At 43.7% G+C, this 14,836-nt stretch overlaps 3 protein-coding genes across 9 annotated transcripts; 1 reads left to right on the forward strand and 2 right to left on the reverse strand.

The window, feature by feature from the left end:
* Positions 1-25: 25 nt before the first annotated feature.
* On the reverse strand, positions 26-9,169 carry LOC125768599 (uncharacterized). Of its 7 annotated transcripts, none has more exons than XM_049436498.1 (9): positions 9,018-9,169; positions 6,774-7,362; positions 5,121-5,398; positions 4,703-5,031; positions 4,501-4,626; positions 4,314-4,429; positions 4,038-4,088; positions 3,454-3,783; positions 26-3,237 (listed from the first exon to the last, which is right to left on the reverse strand). In XM_049436498.1, exons 2-9 carry the CDS (start codon positions 6,925-6,927, stop codon positions 3,122-3,124), a joined length of 1,500 nt encoding a protein of 499 aa, XP_049292455.1. In that variant the 5' UTR covers positions 6,928-7,362; positions 9,018-9,169; the 3' UTR covers positions 26-3,121. The 7 variants fall into 7 exon arrangements, with proteins under 7 accessions (XP_049292455.1, XP_049292457.1, XP_049292460.1 ...); XM_049436500.1 differs by having other exon boundaries at positions 6,774-7,385; XM_049436503.1 differs by lacking the exon at positions 9,018-9,169 and adding an exon at positions 8,624-8,947.
* Positions 9,170-9,374: 205 nt separating this feature from the next.
* On the forward strand, positions 9,375-13,617 carry LOC125768580 (WASH complex subunit 5). The gene is made up of 7 exons (XM_049436441.1): positions 9,375-9,647; positions 9,727-10,021; positions 10,094-10,601; positions 10,672-12,316; positions 12,389-12,841; positions 12,917-13,294; positions 13,366-13,617. Exons 1-7 carry the CDS (start codon positions 9,523-9,525, stop codon positions 13,514-13,516), a joined length of 3,555 nt encoding a protein of 1,184 aa, XP_049292398.1. The 5' UTR covers positions 9,375-9,522; the 3' UTR covers positions 13,517-13,617.
* LOC125768608 (peroxiredoxin-6) lies at positions 13,567-14,580 on the reverse strand. Its single transcript, XM_049436536.1, has one exon. The coding sequence runs from the start codon at positions 14,468-14,470 to the stop codon at positions 13,799-13,801; it is 672 nt and encodes a 223-aa protein (XP_049292493.1). The 5' UTR covers positions 14,471-14,580; the 3' UTR covers positions 13,567-13,798.
* Positions 14,581-14,836: the final 256 nt, after the last annotated feature.

Here is a 14,836-nt window from a genome sequence, read left to right on the forward strand (position 1 = left end):
TTAGTAGTGTAGGACAAACTGTTGGTTTATGTTTTTGTTTAAAGTTTTATTGAAGACATTTTTTTATTCAAGTGATCGATTCTGTTGGCGCTTCCTACAGTTACACCTTACGATACAACCATCGTCGATAGGTGTACATTTGTCCCTTGATGCACGATTTCCCACCTTAACCTTGCAATATTTACGTCTGCTGTGTTTGTTTTGGTTGTGAAAGTGTGTGTTCCCTTACAATTCTATTGATTCACCGTGAAAATAAAGACAAAAAGATGATTCTGTCTACTTCTGGTACGGTTGAGAGAGGGTGGAAAGGGGCTCTCGTCATCGAGCTTCACACTACACAGAACATTCTCTATAACAATTTACTGGGGAGGGATGTGGGAGTGAGGGATGGATCATTGGAACAACGGGGTGACTGACTACTTACGGGATTTTCCTTTACGCAAGAGGTTGGGGGTTTTTTTTTACACAGCTATTTATAAAACGCATCTTTTCTTAGTACGTACTGAGAGTCTATCTTTTCTCTTACTTAATTCGGTCAAAATTGCATTGAGTGACTCACTTTACACACCTGCTGTTGATACCGCATAACAATCGCACGCACGTGCACCAGCACGGTATTAATTTACGGTATCTGCCGTTTTAACCTCCTCTTAAAGCCTAATTTTGTTTTTACCAAATTGTACCATATTCCGTTCTCTACGTCGTTCGTGTTTTCTTGGTTTGCATTTTTTGGTTGCTACCTTTCTATAACCACCTTTGGGGCGAGACCACCCGGTGTTCCAATCATCCAACACAGCCGGGCATCATGCTTTGCCCCCATCGCTAGGACGTGACTTTTTGGCCATTCGTTTTCCTACGCTACTTCTCCCCTTCCCTTTCTCTCTTTCTTTTCTGAATAATCCTATCGCAAAACTAACGCTTTTTAAGGAGATGTTTCGTTTTGTTTTTTTTATCCAAACACATGAGGAACGAACGCGAAAAATTAATTTATTTTAAAAGAGGGTTTTTTTTATTAAAAAAGAACTATTACACCAATTTCTTAAAGAAGTATGAAAAAGGGCTGATTCTTGAAGGAAGAAAATCGGTAAAGAATAGTCTGTTTCATTTAGGCAACAGTCCAACACATGTGTAAAAAAACTAACCTAGCTTGAATCCAAACAACACCCGCGTGCGGGGGTAAATAAAATTAAAACTCATGTTTCACCTTTTCCGAACGAGTATGCAAAACTGTATAACTATGACATGAAATGAATTTTTAACTTATTTAGCATTATGCTTAGACATAAAAGATAGGATCGAATGAAGATGGCGTTCAAATAGCGTCCATTATGTTCAAAGAACCGGACCTTTGTTATCATGGTATCGGTTTTTGCAACGATCTGTAGCAATTACTCTGCTGTGCAGGCTCATGCTCAAAGCCGATATGAGACACCAAAGCTAAAGATAAACATCGGTTTGACCATCGAGGACGACATTTGATTAATGATTTTTAGACTTTGAAAAAAAAAATTGGACTCTGGCATAAATGAAACAGACATATTGCTCTGCCTGTGACTCTGTGTGCTTTAGACACCTTCATTGAAACAATAGAACAAGAAAAAGAAAATTCAGTTTAACGCATGTTAATACGGCGTTTCCTTTTTGTCACTTCCATTGCTTGCGCGGTTGGTGTCAATATCATTTGAACAAAGATTTCCAATGTACCAATGACACATAGGTACCTTGTTACATTATGAACAACGCAGTTTTTTTCCAGATAGATAGACCATCTTCTTCCGAATCGAAAAGAAAGCCGAATTAAGATGTAAACAAAATGTCCCTACATTTAATCTTTGTACAAAGCTAAATCTTTATGTTTTGTGTCCTCTCTATTTATATCTCTCTCTCTTTCTCTCCATACAATACGGCACACAGGAACACGGAGAATTAAAATCGGTAAATGTCGAGGAAAGCATAGTACGATCGCTTGATTTAAAAAAAAATAATCTAATAATAAATTTCCACTGTATCTAAATAAACAAAAGATCCGTCCCTAATTACACTAACGTGAGCAGATTGTTTTGTTTTTCTCGTATGTTTCTGCGATAGTTTCAATTTAAAGCGAACGAAGACGTTTGCACACATAGCGAACATAGATAAATGGCGTTATCGAACACCATTGTCAGCGTAACGATATACAGAAGAAATTGCATGCGATTCAACCAAAAATTGGTAATGTAAGCTTAATGTAATCACATCATCACACCGTCCTTTTATCACCATGTGTGCGAACGTCTTAACAGACGCAAGTCTTCTAGCGTGCATTTACAGCGGTATGATGGATGACATGATATCAGGAAAAGATGGGACACAAATCATCCAACCTGGTTTAATTTAGCTCCCTTTTGTCGGTTGATAAATTCTGTTTTTCTTACGACAAATGTAATATATGTGCAACGTGTGTCTGTTTTTAGAAGCTGTTTTTTTTCACGCGAGCGCCTTTTTTGTTCACGTTCTTGTTCCTTTCTGGGAGCGAACATCTAACCCTTCGTAGCTTCGTTTCTTTTGAATATTTTCTTTTTACATCCATCATCTTTTTTAACTCGATACATTGTGCAACTGAATGTATCGGTTATCAATTAAAAAAAAAAGTCTAAACATAATATTAACGATCGCTTAGTATTGACTTTACCAACGTTCAAGGTACGTCCTCGTTTGCTCTAAAAACTAAACCATTCTCTCGCCTCGGTCCATCTTTCTAGTTTTGTCCATCTTTCATGTATAAACGCATCTCTCCCCTGTTATGTGGTACGTACTAAAAATGAATGCTTCTATCCCTCTCTTACCAATCACGCGGGGAGCACACAAAGATATCCCTATATACAATCCTCTCCATTTCCAACATCAAGAGAAAAAAAACCTTCCACATCGATCATCATCTTTGTTCCGTTGTGCAATCACACGCTCCATTGCGTGCACACACGGAGTCTGGCTCTATAATAGTTATTCCACGCGCAATTACATTACTTCATGACTTGACAAAACCACAAAATGCTGCATCGTGTGCCTCTTTCGACTGGGTTCGCGCGCCGTTTCTCGTTGCAGCCCACCGGATCGAACGACAACAACTAGACCGCACACTCTAGTTGCCCAGCACGTGCACATCGTCCTGCTCCTTTTCCCGCTGGCGCACCGCAACGGCTGTTTCCACCAACAAGTATAAACACTTGAACTGATCCTTATCGTCACGGATCACACCTACAAACGGAAGGGGGACGAACGAGAAAACACGGAATGAAATGCATTACAAACAAATTTAGCGACAAACGGGACAGATATTACTTGTTTTATTACTAACAGGAGATAGTTTTATCTGCATCTTCTTCGCATTATGCCTATTTGTGCTGCTTCACTCGGTTTAAAGCTTTTTTTTCTCACTCACTCTCTCTCTCTATCTTCCCCACACGAACTTACCTTTTACCTTCACTGCCGTCGTCGTATGCGGATTAGTGTTCTGGGAGTTGTTGTTGTTGTTGTTATTGTTTGCATTGTTACCGCTCGGCAATAACGTGGCCGTTATCGTCTTGGCATTCGATTCACTCAGCGGCGTTGCGGTCACAGTGGTCGTTTTGCCGGAGCTCGTCACGACGGTTAGCTTCTTGGGGCCCGCTTTCAAGGCTGCCTGTAACGGGACGGCCGTCAGGTTACCGCCGAGTTTCAACGTGCCGCCCGATGTTGTGATGACATTAGCAAGAGAGCCCGCATTCGATTGACCGATAATCACTCGCTGGATGCCTGACGGTACTGCGGAAATTTGGGAAAAGGATATATTTTATTAATAAAATCACTTACAAGAATGAAAAAATCAGTGTTTTTTTCAATTCAACAGCATTCATGAGAAAATAAAAGGGTAGAACAAACATCGAAAATAAAACTTTAAAGCATAAAGTAAAGTTAGTTTAATACACAAAATCCAATGCAATAAATAATTAACTTTCGCTTCACAGTTGCATACATTCAGGTGCGTTAAGATGCTTAAAAGCTAACAATTATAGTACCTGGTGTAGTTGTAATTATTTTAGCAGCAGTCGTCGTCACTGTTGGGCGAGCTGCACGTTTTAGACAATCATCAAGCATCATACGATGTCATGGAGCAATTTTCACATTTCACCATTTGCCGATACAGTGATAAGGGGGAAAAGGAAAGCAGTAAAAGTGGACACGTGAAATTAAATTCAGTTGACTTCAGTCTTTTACACACTTTCCCAAAACTTGTTCGGTACCAAATTTAGATTTTTAAACGGAAATATTGTAACCTTTCATTATCCGCTTACCTGTAACATGAGTAGTAGTTTGCTGAAGCGGTATATTAGCGAGATTGGTATGTGACGTCGTAGTAAAAAATTCATTCTCTCCACTATCCGATGCAATGACTTCCTCTTCCGTGATTCTGTAACGACAGCATTTGAACAGCGTGTTAATAAAAGTTTACTAGAATAACACAAAAACGAAAATACTTACTCTTCCGGAATTTCATCATCCTTCTCAGTTGCATAGCGAATCATTCCATCCCAATCGCCCTGTTCCGTGACTGGCATCTCTTCTTCGCTTTGCGCGTACTCATACTCAATGTTACTGTCGTCCGAACTGTCATAGATAAACCATGCGTTACTTTCTATTGTTCAATACCAATCCATACGCGGTATTGCGGAACATCACTTACCGATAGATGATGTGATCTTCAAAATCTACATCCTCCTCCACTTTCACCAATCCGGATGGTGTTTGCACATACTGTTGGCCGTGGCTGGTGATAATCTGTGGCACACCGTCCTCGATCACCTCCTCCTCCTCGATGATCTCCTCCGTCGCACCGACAATCACCTCCGATGCTGGGCTCATCGTAAGCGGATTCTGCCCATCATGGCCCACTAGTTGACCGCTCATCTTCTTGCCCCGCCTGGATATGGTGTAGTGCATTGGGTCGTGCCCATCGCGGCGAATCATTTCCGGCAAAATACGTCTCCGAGCGTTAATAAACCAGTTGCACACCTGCACAAGGGAAATTGTGTGATAAACATTTGTTAATTATTGATGAACCACCAGTTCGTTGTTCGAATAAGGACACTGTCGCCCATTACCTGTAACACCGTCAGATTGGCTTCCTGTGACAGGGTTAGCTTCTCAGCATCCGTTGGGTAAGCATTAAAACGATGTTCATACAACCATCGTTTTAAAATTTTTACCGACTGCTTTGGAAGATTGCCGCGGCGTTTCCGGCTTGAGCTTTGGTTGCTGGAATTCATTGTATCGTTTCCTTCCGTTTCGCTCTTAAACGTCATGTCACCCATCGTGTGCTCCTGGTCCGATCCCTCCGTATCGTCGGCACTCGAGGCATGCTGGAAATGATAATCTTGGGCTGTGTATGGGAAGAATGGAAAAATATGTTTAAAATCATGATCAGTATCCAAGTCGTCAAATAGACACATTAAAACATAACTCGTCATAGTTTGATCGTTTAAGCCAAACAAAGACGTACATGAATGAAAATACGCGCGCATACAACGTAACAACCAAAACATAAACATGAAATTGAAAGCCTCAATAAAACTTTCAATTCCAGCTGATAAAATATGTCAAACTGACAAACAGGCAGCAAAGCATTGGACATATTTTGAAACACCAGAGAGCGCTCACACACACACACGTGCAAGCAACGCCAATCGTACCGCTGTACGCGACACGGCTTGTGTCAATCAAGAGAAAATCCCATTTCAGCACTTTTGCTCGAACACAGTTTGTTGTTGGAAATGCGATCAGAAAAAAAACGAATTGTAGTGTTGGTGAAATCATCTGGTGACAGTCACATAAAACAGAACAATCAAACAAGCGAAGTTGGCCGTTCTTTAAATTGCATCATGTATTTTTTTAAGAATTTCCATTCATTCATAAGAAAACTATCAATTTTATGTTTGTCATTCATAGCATGTTGTATTATCTGTATCGCGCTGTATAAAATTTATGCTTTCACCAACACACACAGACAGTACACACACTTTACAGCATTTATCATGTACAGTTGCGTGTTATAAATAAACAACATATAGCTACAGCGCGTTCTATGTACCATATCTAATTTCATTGGATTAAAATGTTTATCACAACTCGACCAATTGTTACAATAACAAGAATATTAACTATTTGTTAATCGCGGCATAACTATGGAAACATGCATTCCCGCTTAAAACGATTTTACACAAGCGTCGAAGCAGGCATTCTCTCTTTGTCGATGGCATTATTTCACCGCTGCCGCCGGGCGCCATGTTGGATTCGTCAGAAATGTCACCCTGACACAAGAGAAGTACCGCATCGGTGCAAACGAAATCGTTCTTTACGCTATATTTTTAACTAGTTTCTTCTTCGGTTTTCCATGAGCATCAAGCTTTTACATTACTTTACATAAATAATCAACTAAGATAAACTTTCGATACGATTCAAGCTACTTTTGAAGCATAAAAACATGCCTGACATTAGTCTCGCCTCCCGCAACGAATGAAGAGACTACCCCCCCTCTTTTCGTTCGTTCGCATACAGACATCTTTTGACGTTGAAAATTATGCAATACATTTTGATAGTTCTCTTGTTTACGAATAGAACGCAGGGTAAATCATAGCAATTCACTGCTTGAACGTTGTCACTGTTATTCTTTTACGGAAAACAAGCAATTGTTTCACATTCGCTTCGCCAGATAACGCGCCCGTTAAGATATTGCAATCTGCAAACAGCATACGTACCTTCGTTTTCCTGCATTAGCAGCTTGGTCTGAAAATTGGCCTCTCGCACCATGTCCCGCACATCTCGCTTCATTGTGCCCGTTCCACCGGAGGGTGTCAGCACCGTTGTCGATTCCATGGGTACCATCGTTATTTCGAATTCCTCATGGTGCATCTCATCTGGAGAGAGGATAACCTCGGTCTCCACGATTTCCTCGATTTCCTCAATTTTGAGGCTGTTTTGGGGGTACGGGGGTGTCAACGGGAAAGCTGGGCGCCTTTCAATACGCTGAAGGCACTGAGACTACTATCGCTGCCCTGTGTCGCTGCTTACACCCTCCTGACGATTTTCCGTCCTTCTACCTTTAGATCCAACACCTTGCTGTGTCACGTACTGGAGGAACCTTCTATCGATGCTACACGCCAGTAGTGACGCTGTTCCTTCCAGAGTTGCTTTTGGAGTTCTGTATTATATTCACAGATACGGAAATGCGCCGCTGTCCAGTGTTCTATCTAAGCTGTTAGTCACTCCTTGATGCGATATATATTCAGCACTTCGTTTAAAGCTCGTGTACATACGCGGTGTACTGCGTACGTGCACAGAAGATAGCTGTATGGAGGGGTAAAAAGAAACTAACCACTGTTTCAACTGTACAGTTCACAACCACCACCGATGCTAAGGAAACATTACTTGCAGCCACCGTTTCTCGACCCGATTTCACTGGCACCCGGCTGCTGCCACATCAACCACCGACAGCAGCATTTTCACGAATGCAGTTTTAGCACGTTTCACTCAAAACAGAGCGAATCGAATATCGCGTAGAAAATGTTTCGCACAAAACCTACTAAATAATTCGTGAATGTTATTTTGCTGTCAAAAAGGCCAACTCTGACTGGTGGATGCGCGAAGAGAAGTGGAGTATGGGCTTAGGAGACGACGCACGGCACGAGAAACAACAAAGCCAACCTATCGCTACTTCAGAACTGTCAGCACTGACAACGAGTTGTCTATTTCGAACGCGGCAAAATCCAGCATCTACAATGCCTACCCGCGAACCGTCCAGCGTACCAATGATGCTAGGTTGATTCGCTGAACGAAAAAACAAAATGGCGCCTCCGCATTCGTCTTCAAGGCAACTCGCATACTTGCAGGTGTGTGCGTGTGTGCGGTAGTGTGCGTGCAATGTGTCAGCTGTCTGTCAACGGCGCATTGCGTGCTTTTTGGTTTTTTTTTCTTGGCGTTATGTCAAATCAACTATTGATATTTTTCCGAGTCGTTCGATCAAATCAATACAACTGGGGACAAAAAGGGACCAATTTTACATATTTACAAGACTGTACCATCGCACACGTGAGTTGTAAAATGGTGAAACATTTTACACTGTGTTTTTCTCATTCATCAGCATACAGTCCTGCTCTTGCGGACACACTCACACACCCAAACGCGCACGCCGCACACCGATGCGCCGTGATGAATGTGCTATGCTGCAACATGACAGCCACTGTCAAAAAAGATTCATTTTCACCAATGTCCCGTTATCCTAATTGTTTACAAAATTCCCTACATGTTTAGCTAATTTTACCTCTGCCCGTGCTGTGCTGCTTTTTTCTGTATTGCGTAGAAACTAGCTCTCGGAACGGCGTGCAATATTCATTCCCGTGCAGACCCTATCTAGACAGCATAATTCAAAATGGCTTCCTATCTCATGTGAAATTGCACCGATCATAAGCGCGGATTTTCCTAATTCACATCACATAGAAAACTGCATCACATCCAAGAAAATGCAACAAAACAACCCTTATCGATTAGCGTAGAATTTAGAACAATTAGTGGCGCGCCGAAAACGAAATGTCACTCAAAATCATCATACCTTCCTCTTGCATCCTTCCTTTCCTAAACACACACACACACACACGCACGCACGGGGCCAAACTCGAGGGAAAGCTTTTACGCGTCAAGCTTCTCGTATGACGGCTCTTGCATGAGCGCAAAAAGACGTAAACTATCTTTCACGTTTGTTTACACTTGGATTCTAATATGAAAAGACACCTGCTTTCACTTGCAGATAGTTTGCAGGCAAAACTTTTAAATTTTGACAAAAAAGAACATCTATTGCCACTTTTTCACTTCCTTCACAAGAGCAAGCGCTCTTCGGCATCACATCCATTGCTAAAGGAAAAGTACATTCTAAACAGAAAACACCGCAATTGATCGGGAAACGGTACCACACGAAACATTCCCAGCCTGTAAAACGTTTCACTTACCTTCTTGCAATCAGAGAAACAACAGGGAATGCACTCTTGCAGCGATTTGTTGCTGTAAATTTCCGGTTTTCAACTTTTTCACACCGAAGACGCCAATCGGGCGGATTATTTCTACTGAAGGCAACCTGTCAAATGCTGAGACAGCGTTGTTTGACATCTGCTCTACCCGACTGCACTGTGGGATGTTATACATAGAACAGATTTTACAAAACATGGAAATATTTTTAAAAATATATATAATTAGTTTAGTGTTTAGTGTACAACAAAATAGCTAAAAAGCCTACGGAAACCGAGCAGAATGATGTATATTAATTAATAACTTCGTTACAGGGTTGAAGCAGCCCTGCACCTAGCAGAGTGTAGGGCAGTTGCTCAATTTCCGTAGGTGTCGTTTTTCTTCATTATTCCTTCATTTTGTGCCTCTTCTTTTGATATTTGTTTATTAAATTATGATTCACGAGCGCTGTTGATTAGCTGCAAACAGTTGACAACAAAGTTCTGCGCGATGGCGACTGAATTCCTCGCCGAGAATAATGTGTGCGGTCAAACGATTTTGCAAATAGTCGCAGAAGGAAACACTATCATATGCGAACTGTTGCGGTTGAAGGATTACGTACCGGAACTATTCTAGTAAGAACCAGCGAGGTGCATGCAGATGATTGGATGCAAATCTAAAGAATAACTATTCCGTTCCCCTTATACATTGCAGCTTGAAAACGAAGGAAGAACAGCAAAGGTATGGCGAAATCATTAAAGATTTTGGATACTTTCAAATTGCCGATGCACAGGAAGCAAAGATCGAAGGCGATGAAAAGCTACGACTGATCGATGAAGAACTACGGGAAAACTATATCGTCACGCTCAATCGGTTCTATATCGTATTTGAAAGCATACACAAGTACGTGAAGGATCTGAACACGTTCATTGAGGAATTGAACACGGGCCTCTTCATACAGCAGTCGATGGAGAAGGTGTTTCAGGATGCGGAAGGAAAGCAGCTAATGGTAGGGCTGCTAATGCAAATAAGCCCAACAGAATTTGCTGGAAATTTCAATTAATTCCCCCAACCGTTTCAGTGCGAGGCATTGTACCTGTACGGAATGATGCTACTGGTAGTCGATCTACACATCCCTGGCCTCGTGAGGGAACGTATTCTGGTGTCCTACAACCGGTACAGCGCTCTTAAAACCCACAGCGATAGCAGCATCGATGAGGTATGCAAGCTGCTTCGTTCAACCGGATTCAACGATGGTGTAGCCGGTAGTAGTGGTGGAACACTGAGCCGTAAAGTGGCCAGCTATCCGGAGGACTTTTTTGCCCGTGTCCCCATCAGCCCGCTGTACATTGAGATGGTCATTGGCCGGTTACGATCGGATGATGTGTACAATCAAATCGCAGTTTATCCCTTGCCGGAGCAACATTCAACGGCGCTGGCAAACCAAGCCGGAATGCTGTACGTGTGTCTGTTCTTTTCACCAAAAACGCTACACAATCAATCGTCTCGAATGCGCGAAATCGTCGACAAGTTCTTCTCGAACAATTGGATCGTGTCGCTGTACATGGGCATCACGGTTAATTTGATAAGTACGGCCCGATCCATCGCGATCAATCGATTCGGCTTGGTGTGTAAATGTAACTCGGTTCGATCTTTCAGGTGCCTGGGAACCATTTAAAGCCGCCAAAACGGCACTCACCAACACGCTCGACAATGGGAACCTGAAGGAAATATGTCACCGGCAGAAACTATCGATGGAAACGCTGCTCAACCGCACCCGGAACATTCTGCGCGAAGGAAATCTAACCGAACAGAACCTGCTCGATCATATGCCGCGCGTGATGGCGCTGGTACGCGACTGTAACATTACCGTGCGCTGGATAATGTTGCACACGAGCAGTGCCAACACGCTTGATATCGGTTCGGTAGCAGCTTCGAAACGGTGCCGCCAGGTACGGGAACTGATCGAGCAGGAGATCGAGTTCCGTGGTGTGCTGTTTTTCGAGCTACTGCTTAACACGAGCCAGCTGGAGTTGAAGGTACGCGAAATGTTGAAACGATTGCTGGAGGAACGGGACGATAGGTGGGCGGACTATCGGCGAGAAGCTACCGACCGAATGCAGGACCTAGCGGATGCGTTTTCCGGCGAACGGCCGTTTGTGAAAACGCGCAAAAACGAAAGCCTAAGCCGATGCTTCTCGAACATACGCAAAGAGATCGATGGGCTGAGCAGGGAGGAGAAGCATCTGAGTCAAACGGGGCGCACGATCATCCAGCTGCTGCAAGCCCTGGAGGAGGTGCAAGATTTCCATGGTTTGAATCGAAACATGCAGGTAAAGCAGCACATCGTCGAAACGCGCCAGTATCTGCATGAAATGTTCCACACAATCAGCATCAAGGAGAACGATCTGATTAATCTACAGCTGATAGGAGATTTCAGCTACGCGTGGCGACTGATCGACGGGTACACCGGCATGATGCAGGAAAACATTCGCCACCAGCCGAGACTGGTGATAAAGCTACGGTCCACATTCCTGAAGCTCGCCTCAGCACTGGAAATCCCTTTGCTGCGTCTGAATCAAGCCGAATCGGAACATCTGATCGATGTGTCGCGTTACTACAGCAACGAGTTGGCTAACTTTGTGCGAAAGGTGGTACAAATCATTCCGGAAACGATGTTTTCCCTGCTGGCCCAGATCGTGGATCTGCAGACGAATGTGCTGAAGGAACTTCCGGCACGGCTCGAGAAGGAACGCATGAAGGAGTACGCCCAGTTCGAGGAACGGTTCCAGGTAGCGAAGCTTACCTACACCCTGTCCACCTTTACCGAAGGCATTCTGGCGATGCAAACCACACTCGTGGGTGTGGTCGAACTCGACTCGAGGAAGCTGCTCGAGGACGGCATACGCAGAAAGCTGGTACAGAACGTAGCGGATGCATTTCATCAGCAGTTGGTGTTTGGTCAGAAGGTGAAAGAATCGGAACTGTACCCGAAGCTCGATTCGTTGCACAAGATCATCCACGGATACCGTCGTTCGTTTGAGTACGTGCAGGACTATCTGAACATTCACTGTATGCGCATCTGGAACGAGGAAATGGCCCGCATCATTCGCTTCAACGTGGAGAAGGAATGTCAACCGTTTCTGAAAAGCAAACCGCACGAATGGGAACAATCGGGAATCGGGTTAAATGATGACCCCGACAGTAGTTTGGTACCGATTCCGATTTATCAGCCAGTCGACATGACGTCGATTAATTTCATGGGACGATTGGCACGTGAGGTTCTGCGCATTACCGATCCAAAGTGAGTAGTATTCGACGCGGCGCAGTGAACCTTCCTATTCTAATCCCTTTGTTTTCTCTTCATTCCAATTAGAACAACGATCTACATCGACATTTGCTCCAGCTGGTACGATTACAAAACACATAAGCTTCTGCTAACGAACAAATTTGCTAACAAAATCAACGAAACATTCGGTCCGGCTGGATTAATCGGTCTCGATCGGTTGTACGGTGCGATGCTCAAATCGGAACTGGAAACACTCTCCAGTACGGTACAGCGCAAAATCCAGCACGAAGCCAACTGGAGCGATACACTGGCGGGAATTAAAAGTGACCTGGAGCGTGCGGATATTGTGTACAATCCTACGAAAAGCTATCCAACATTTATCTCAAACACGTCACGCTTCTTTAGTACCAGTTCCGTTGGTGATTGGTTGTTAAAAATTGGCCAGAAACAAACGCTTCGCTGTCAGCTTGCACTGGAGCTGAACTGTAGTTGTAAGATAAGGGCAACTAAGCTGGAATCTTCCCTTCGAACGCTGAACGAGTAAGAGAATGATCGAGAAAAGATTTAACAATTGCAAGGTAGCTAATGGCAAATTAATTCTTCCTTCACTTCCAGAGCTATTCTGCTCGAGTTTCAGCGTCACCAGCTGGACGAAACTCAACCACTACCGCGTGCCGAGCTGGTAGCGGAACTGAACACATACCTACTGTACGCCGGATTGTACGATCCTTACCGGAAGGTGTACATCAAGCAGGAACCACCACGCTTTCTACCGCTCGTGCTATTTCTCTTTCTGATCGCCACACTGCCCAAGCTGCAGTACATGGAAAATGTGGACAGTTTGGTGGCGAAAAGGAAAAATGAATCGATCGATGGCCATCCGCTTACGATCGGATTGCTAACCGTGCTGCGACAGTTCGATGCAAGCGAGACGGATATTTTCCTGCAGTATCTGTGCCAGTACGTGCTGTCTTTTGTGCACGCCAATTTAGAGTAAGTTCCTTCCATAGCCTTATCACGTATTTCGTGCAAAAAAAAATGCAAGAAATTTTCATTATTTACAGAGCGAAAAACGCCATCGGCGCTGAAGCATTATCCGCGCTGCGGTTTCTGGAGATCTTTACCCGTGTCGCTAATATACCGAGAAGCTATCTGGAACAGTATCTTTCTACGATTATCTTGGACCAGTACATATTTGTGTCCGACGTTAAATGACCTCTGTTTTTCTTTAAGCTATTCCAATAAAAACACAACCACACACACTGTTACACTGTTATCAGCCTTCAGCCGTGGCAAACGGTTTTCATATATCTGTATTCCTTCGTCTACCAATTACTTCGTGTAAATCCAATCCGAAATTAATGATTGCGGCTAATCAAAATTAAAATGCAATCCTTGTACTTGTATAAATTTCACTTCACCTATCACACACCGTATTGCTGATAAGAACTTGTGCGTAAAATTAAGTACCCCTTCAGTTAACATTTCACGGCCGCATCATTCCGGGCATTCCGTTTTGCGCAGATACTTTTTCCCCGATGGTAACGTAACGCTGTTTACACCGGCCGGGAACAAAGTCGCCAGCTGATCTTCCGGTACCGACGGTTGCACCATGCACGTGCCACCCGGCATCCAGTCGGCCGGTGTCGCCACCTTACGCTTGTCCGTCAGCTGCATGGAATCGATCGTGCGCAGTATCTCCGCAAAGTTACGTCCCGTTGTCGCTGGATAGAGAATCGAAAGGCGCAATTTTTTGCTGGAATCGATCACAAACACCGCCCGGCAGGTTAACGGCAATCCGGCCGATCCGATCTCATCCTTGTCGAGCATATTCAGCTTTACCGCCAACTCTCTGCGCGAATCATCGATGATGGGAAAGGGGAAAGCATCGCCGGTGCCTAGCTGGCCGTACGCTTTAATGTCCTCGATCCATCCGCGGTGCGATTCGACCGAGTCACATGATAGGGCAATCGGTTTCACGTTGCGCTTGGCAAATTCGGGCACCAGTTTCGCGACCGCCGACAATTCCGTCGTACAGACGGGTGTATAATCCGCTGGGTGGGAAAACAAAATTGCCCAACTTTCGCCTATCCACTGATGGAAATCGATCGTACCGATTGTGGTATCGGCACTGAAGTTCGGGAAAGGATCACCAAGATTTAACGGCATGATTTAGCCGGCGTTAGCTGTTTGTGCAATTAAAGCGAAGATAGATCTAGAACGCCGGGGCCTCACAGCCAAGTATGAACGTCATTCGAAATACGTCAACAGTGACAAACAATTTGGACGTTGCGGAAGGTAACTTTGATTAAAAATTTAAATTTCATTTAAAATTTTAATGTTTTGTTTTTTTTTTTTAATTAAAAAAGCATGTATTACTTAAATTTGTAGATAGCATTTTTGGCGCACACCGTCTAAATTTATCGGTCTACTGCTGTAGTAGCTCAATATTGCTCAGGGCTGCTTTCGACTCTAGATTTAAATGTTCATTTCGTTCGACAAAGGGCGCGAGAAAGCAGTCGTTGGAAAATGTTG

Source organism: Anopheles funestus, chromosome 3RL (assembly GCF_943734845.2).
Source record: "Anopheles funestus chromosome 3RL, idAnoFuneDA-416_04, whole genome shotgun sequence".
Taxonomy (NCBI): domain Eukaryota; kingdom Metazoa; phylum Arthropoda; class Insecta; order Diptera; family Culicidae; genus Anopheles; species Anopheles funestus.

Bases quoted from the DNA above. Each gene is read 5' to 3' on its own strand.
- LOC125768599 (XM_049436498.1), bottom strand. From the start codon at position 6,927: ATGCACCATGAGGAATTCGAAATAACGATGGTACCCATGGAATCGACA. The intron at 5,032-5,120 runs GTAATGGGCGAC...TCCCTTGTGCAG, and splicing joins CCAATCTGACGGTGTTACAG to GTGTGCAACTGGTTTATTAA. The intron at 3,784-4,037 runs GTACTATAATTG...AAATTTCCGCAG, and splicing joins AATAATTACAACTACACCAG to TACCGTCAGGCATCCAGCGA.
- LOC125768608 (XM_049436536.1), bottom strand. From the start codon at position 14,470: ATGCCGTTAAATCTTGGTGATCCTTTCCCGAACTTCAGTGCCGATACC.
- LOC125768580 (XM_049436441.1), top strand. From the start codon at position 9,523: ATGGCGACTGAATTCCTCGCCGAGAATAATGTGTGCGGTCAAACGATT. The intron at 9,648-9,726 runs GTAAGAACCAGC...TATACATTGCAG, and splicing joins TACGTACCGGAACTATTCTA to CTTGAAAACGAAGGAAGAAC. The intron at 13,295-13,365 runs GTAAGTTCCTTC...CATTATTTACAG, and splicing joins TTTGTGCACGCCAATTTAGA to AGCGAAAAACGCCATCGGCG.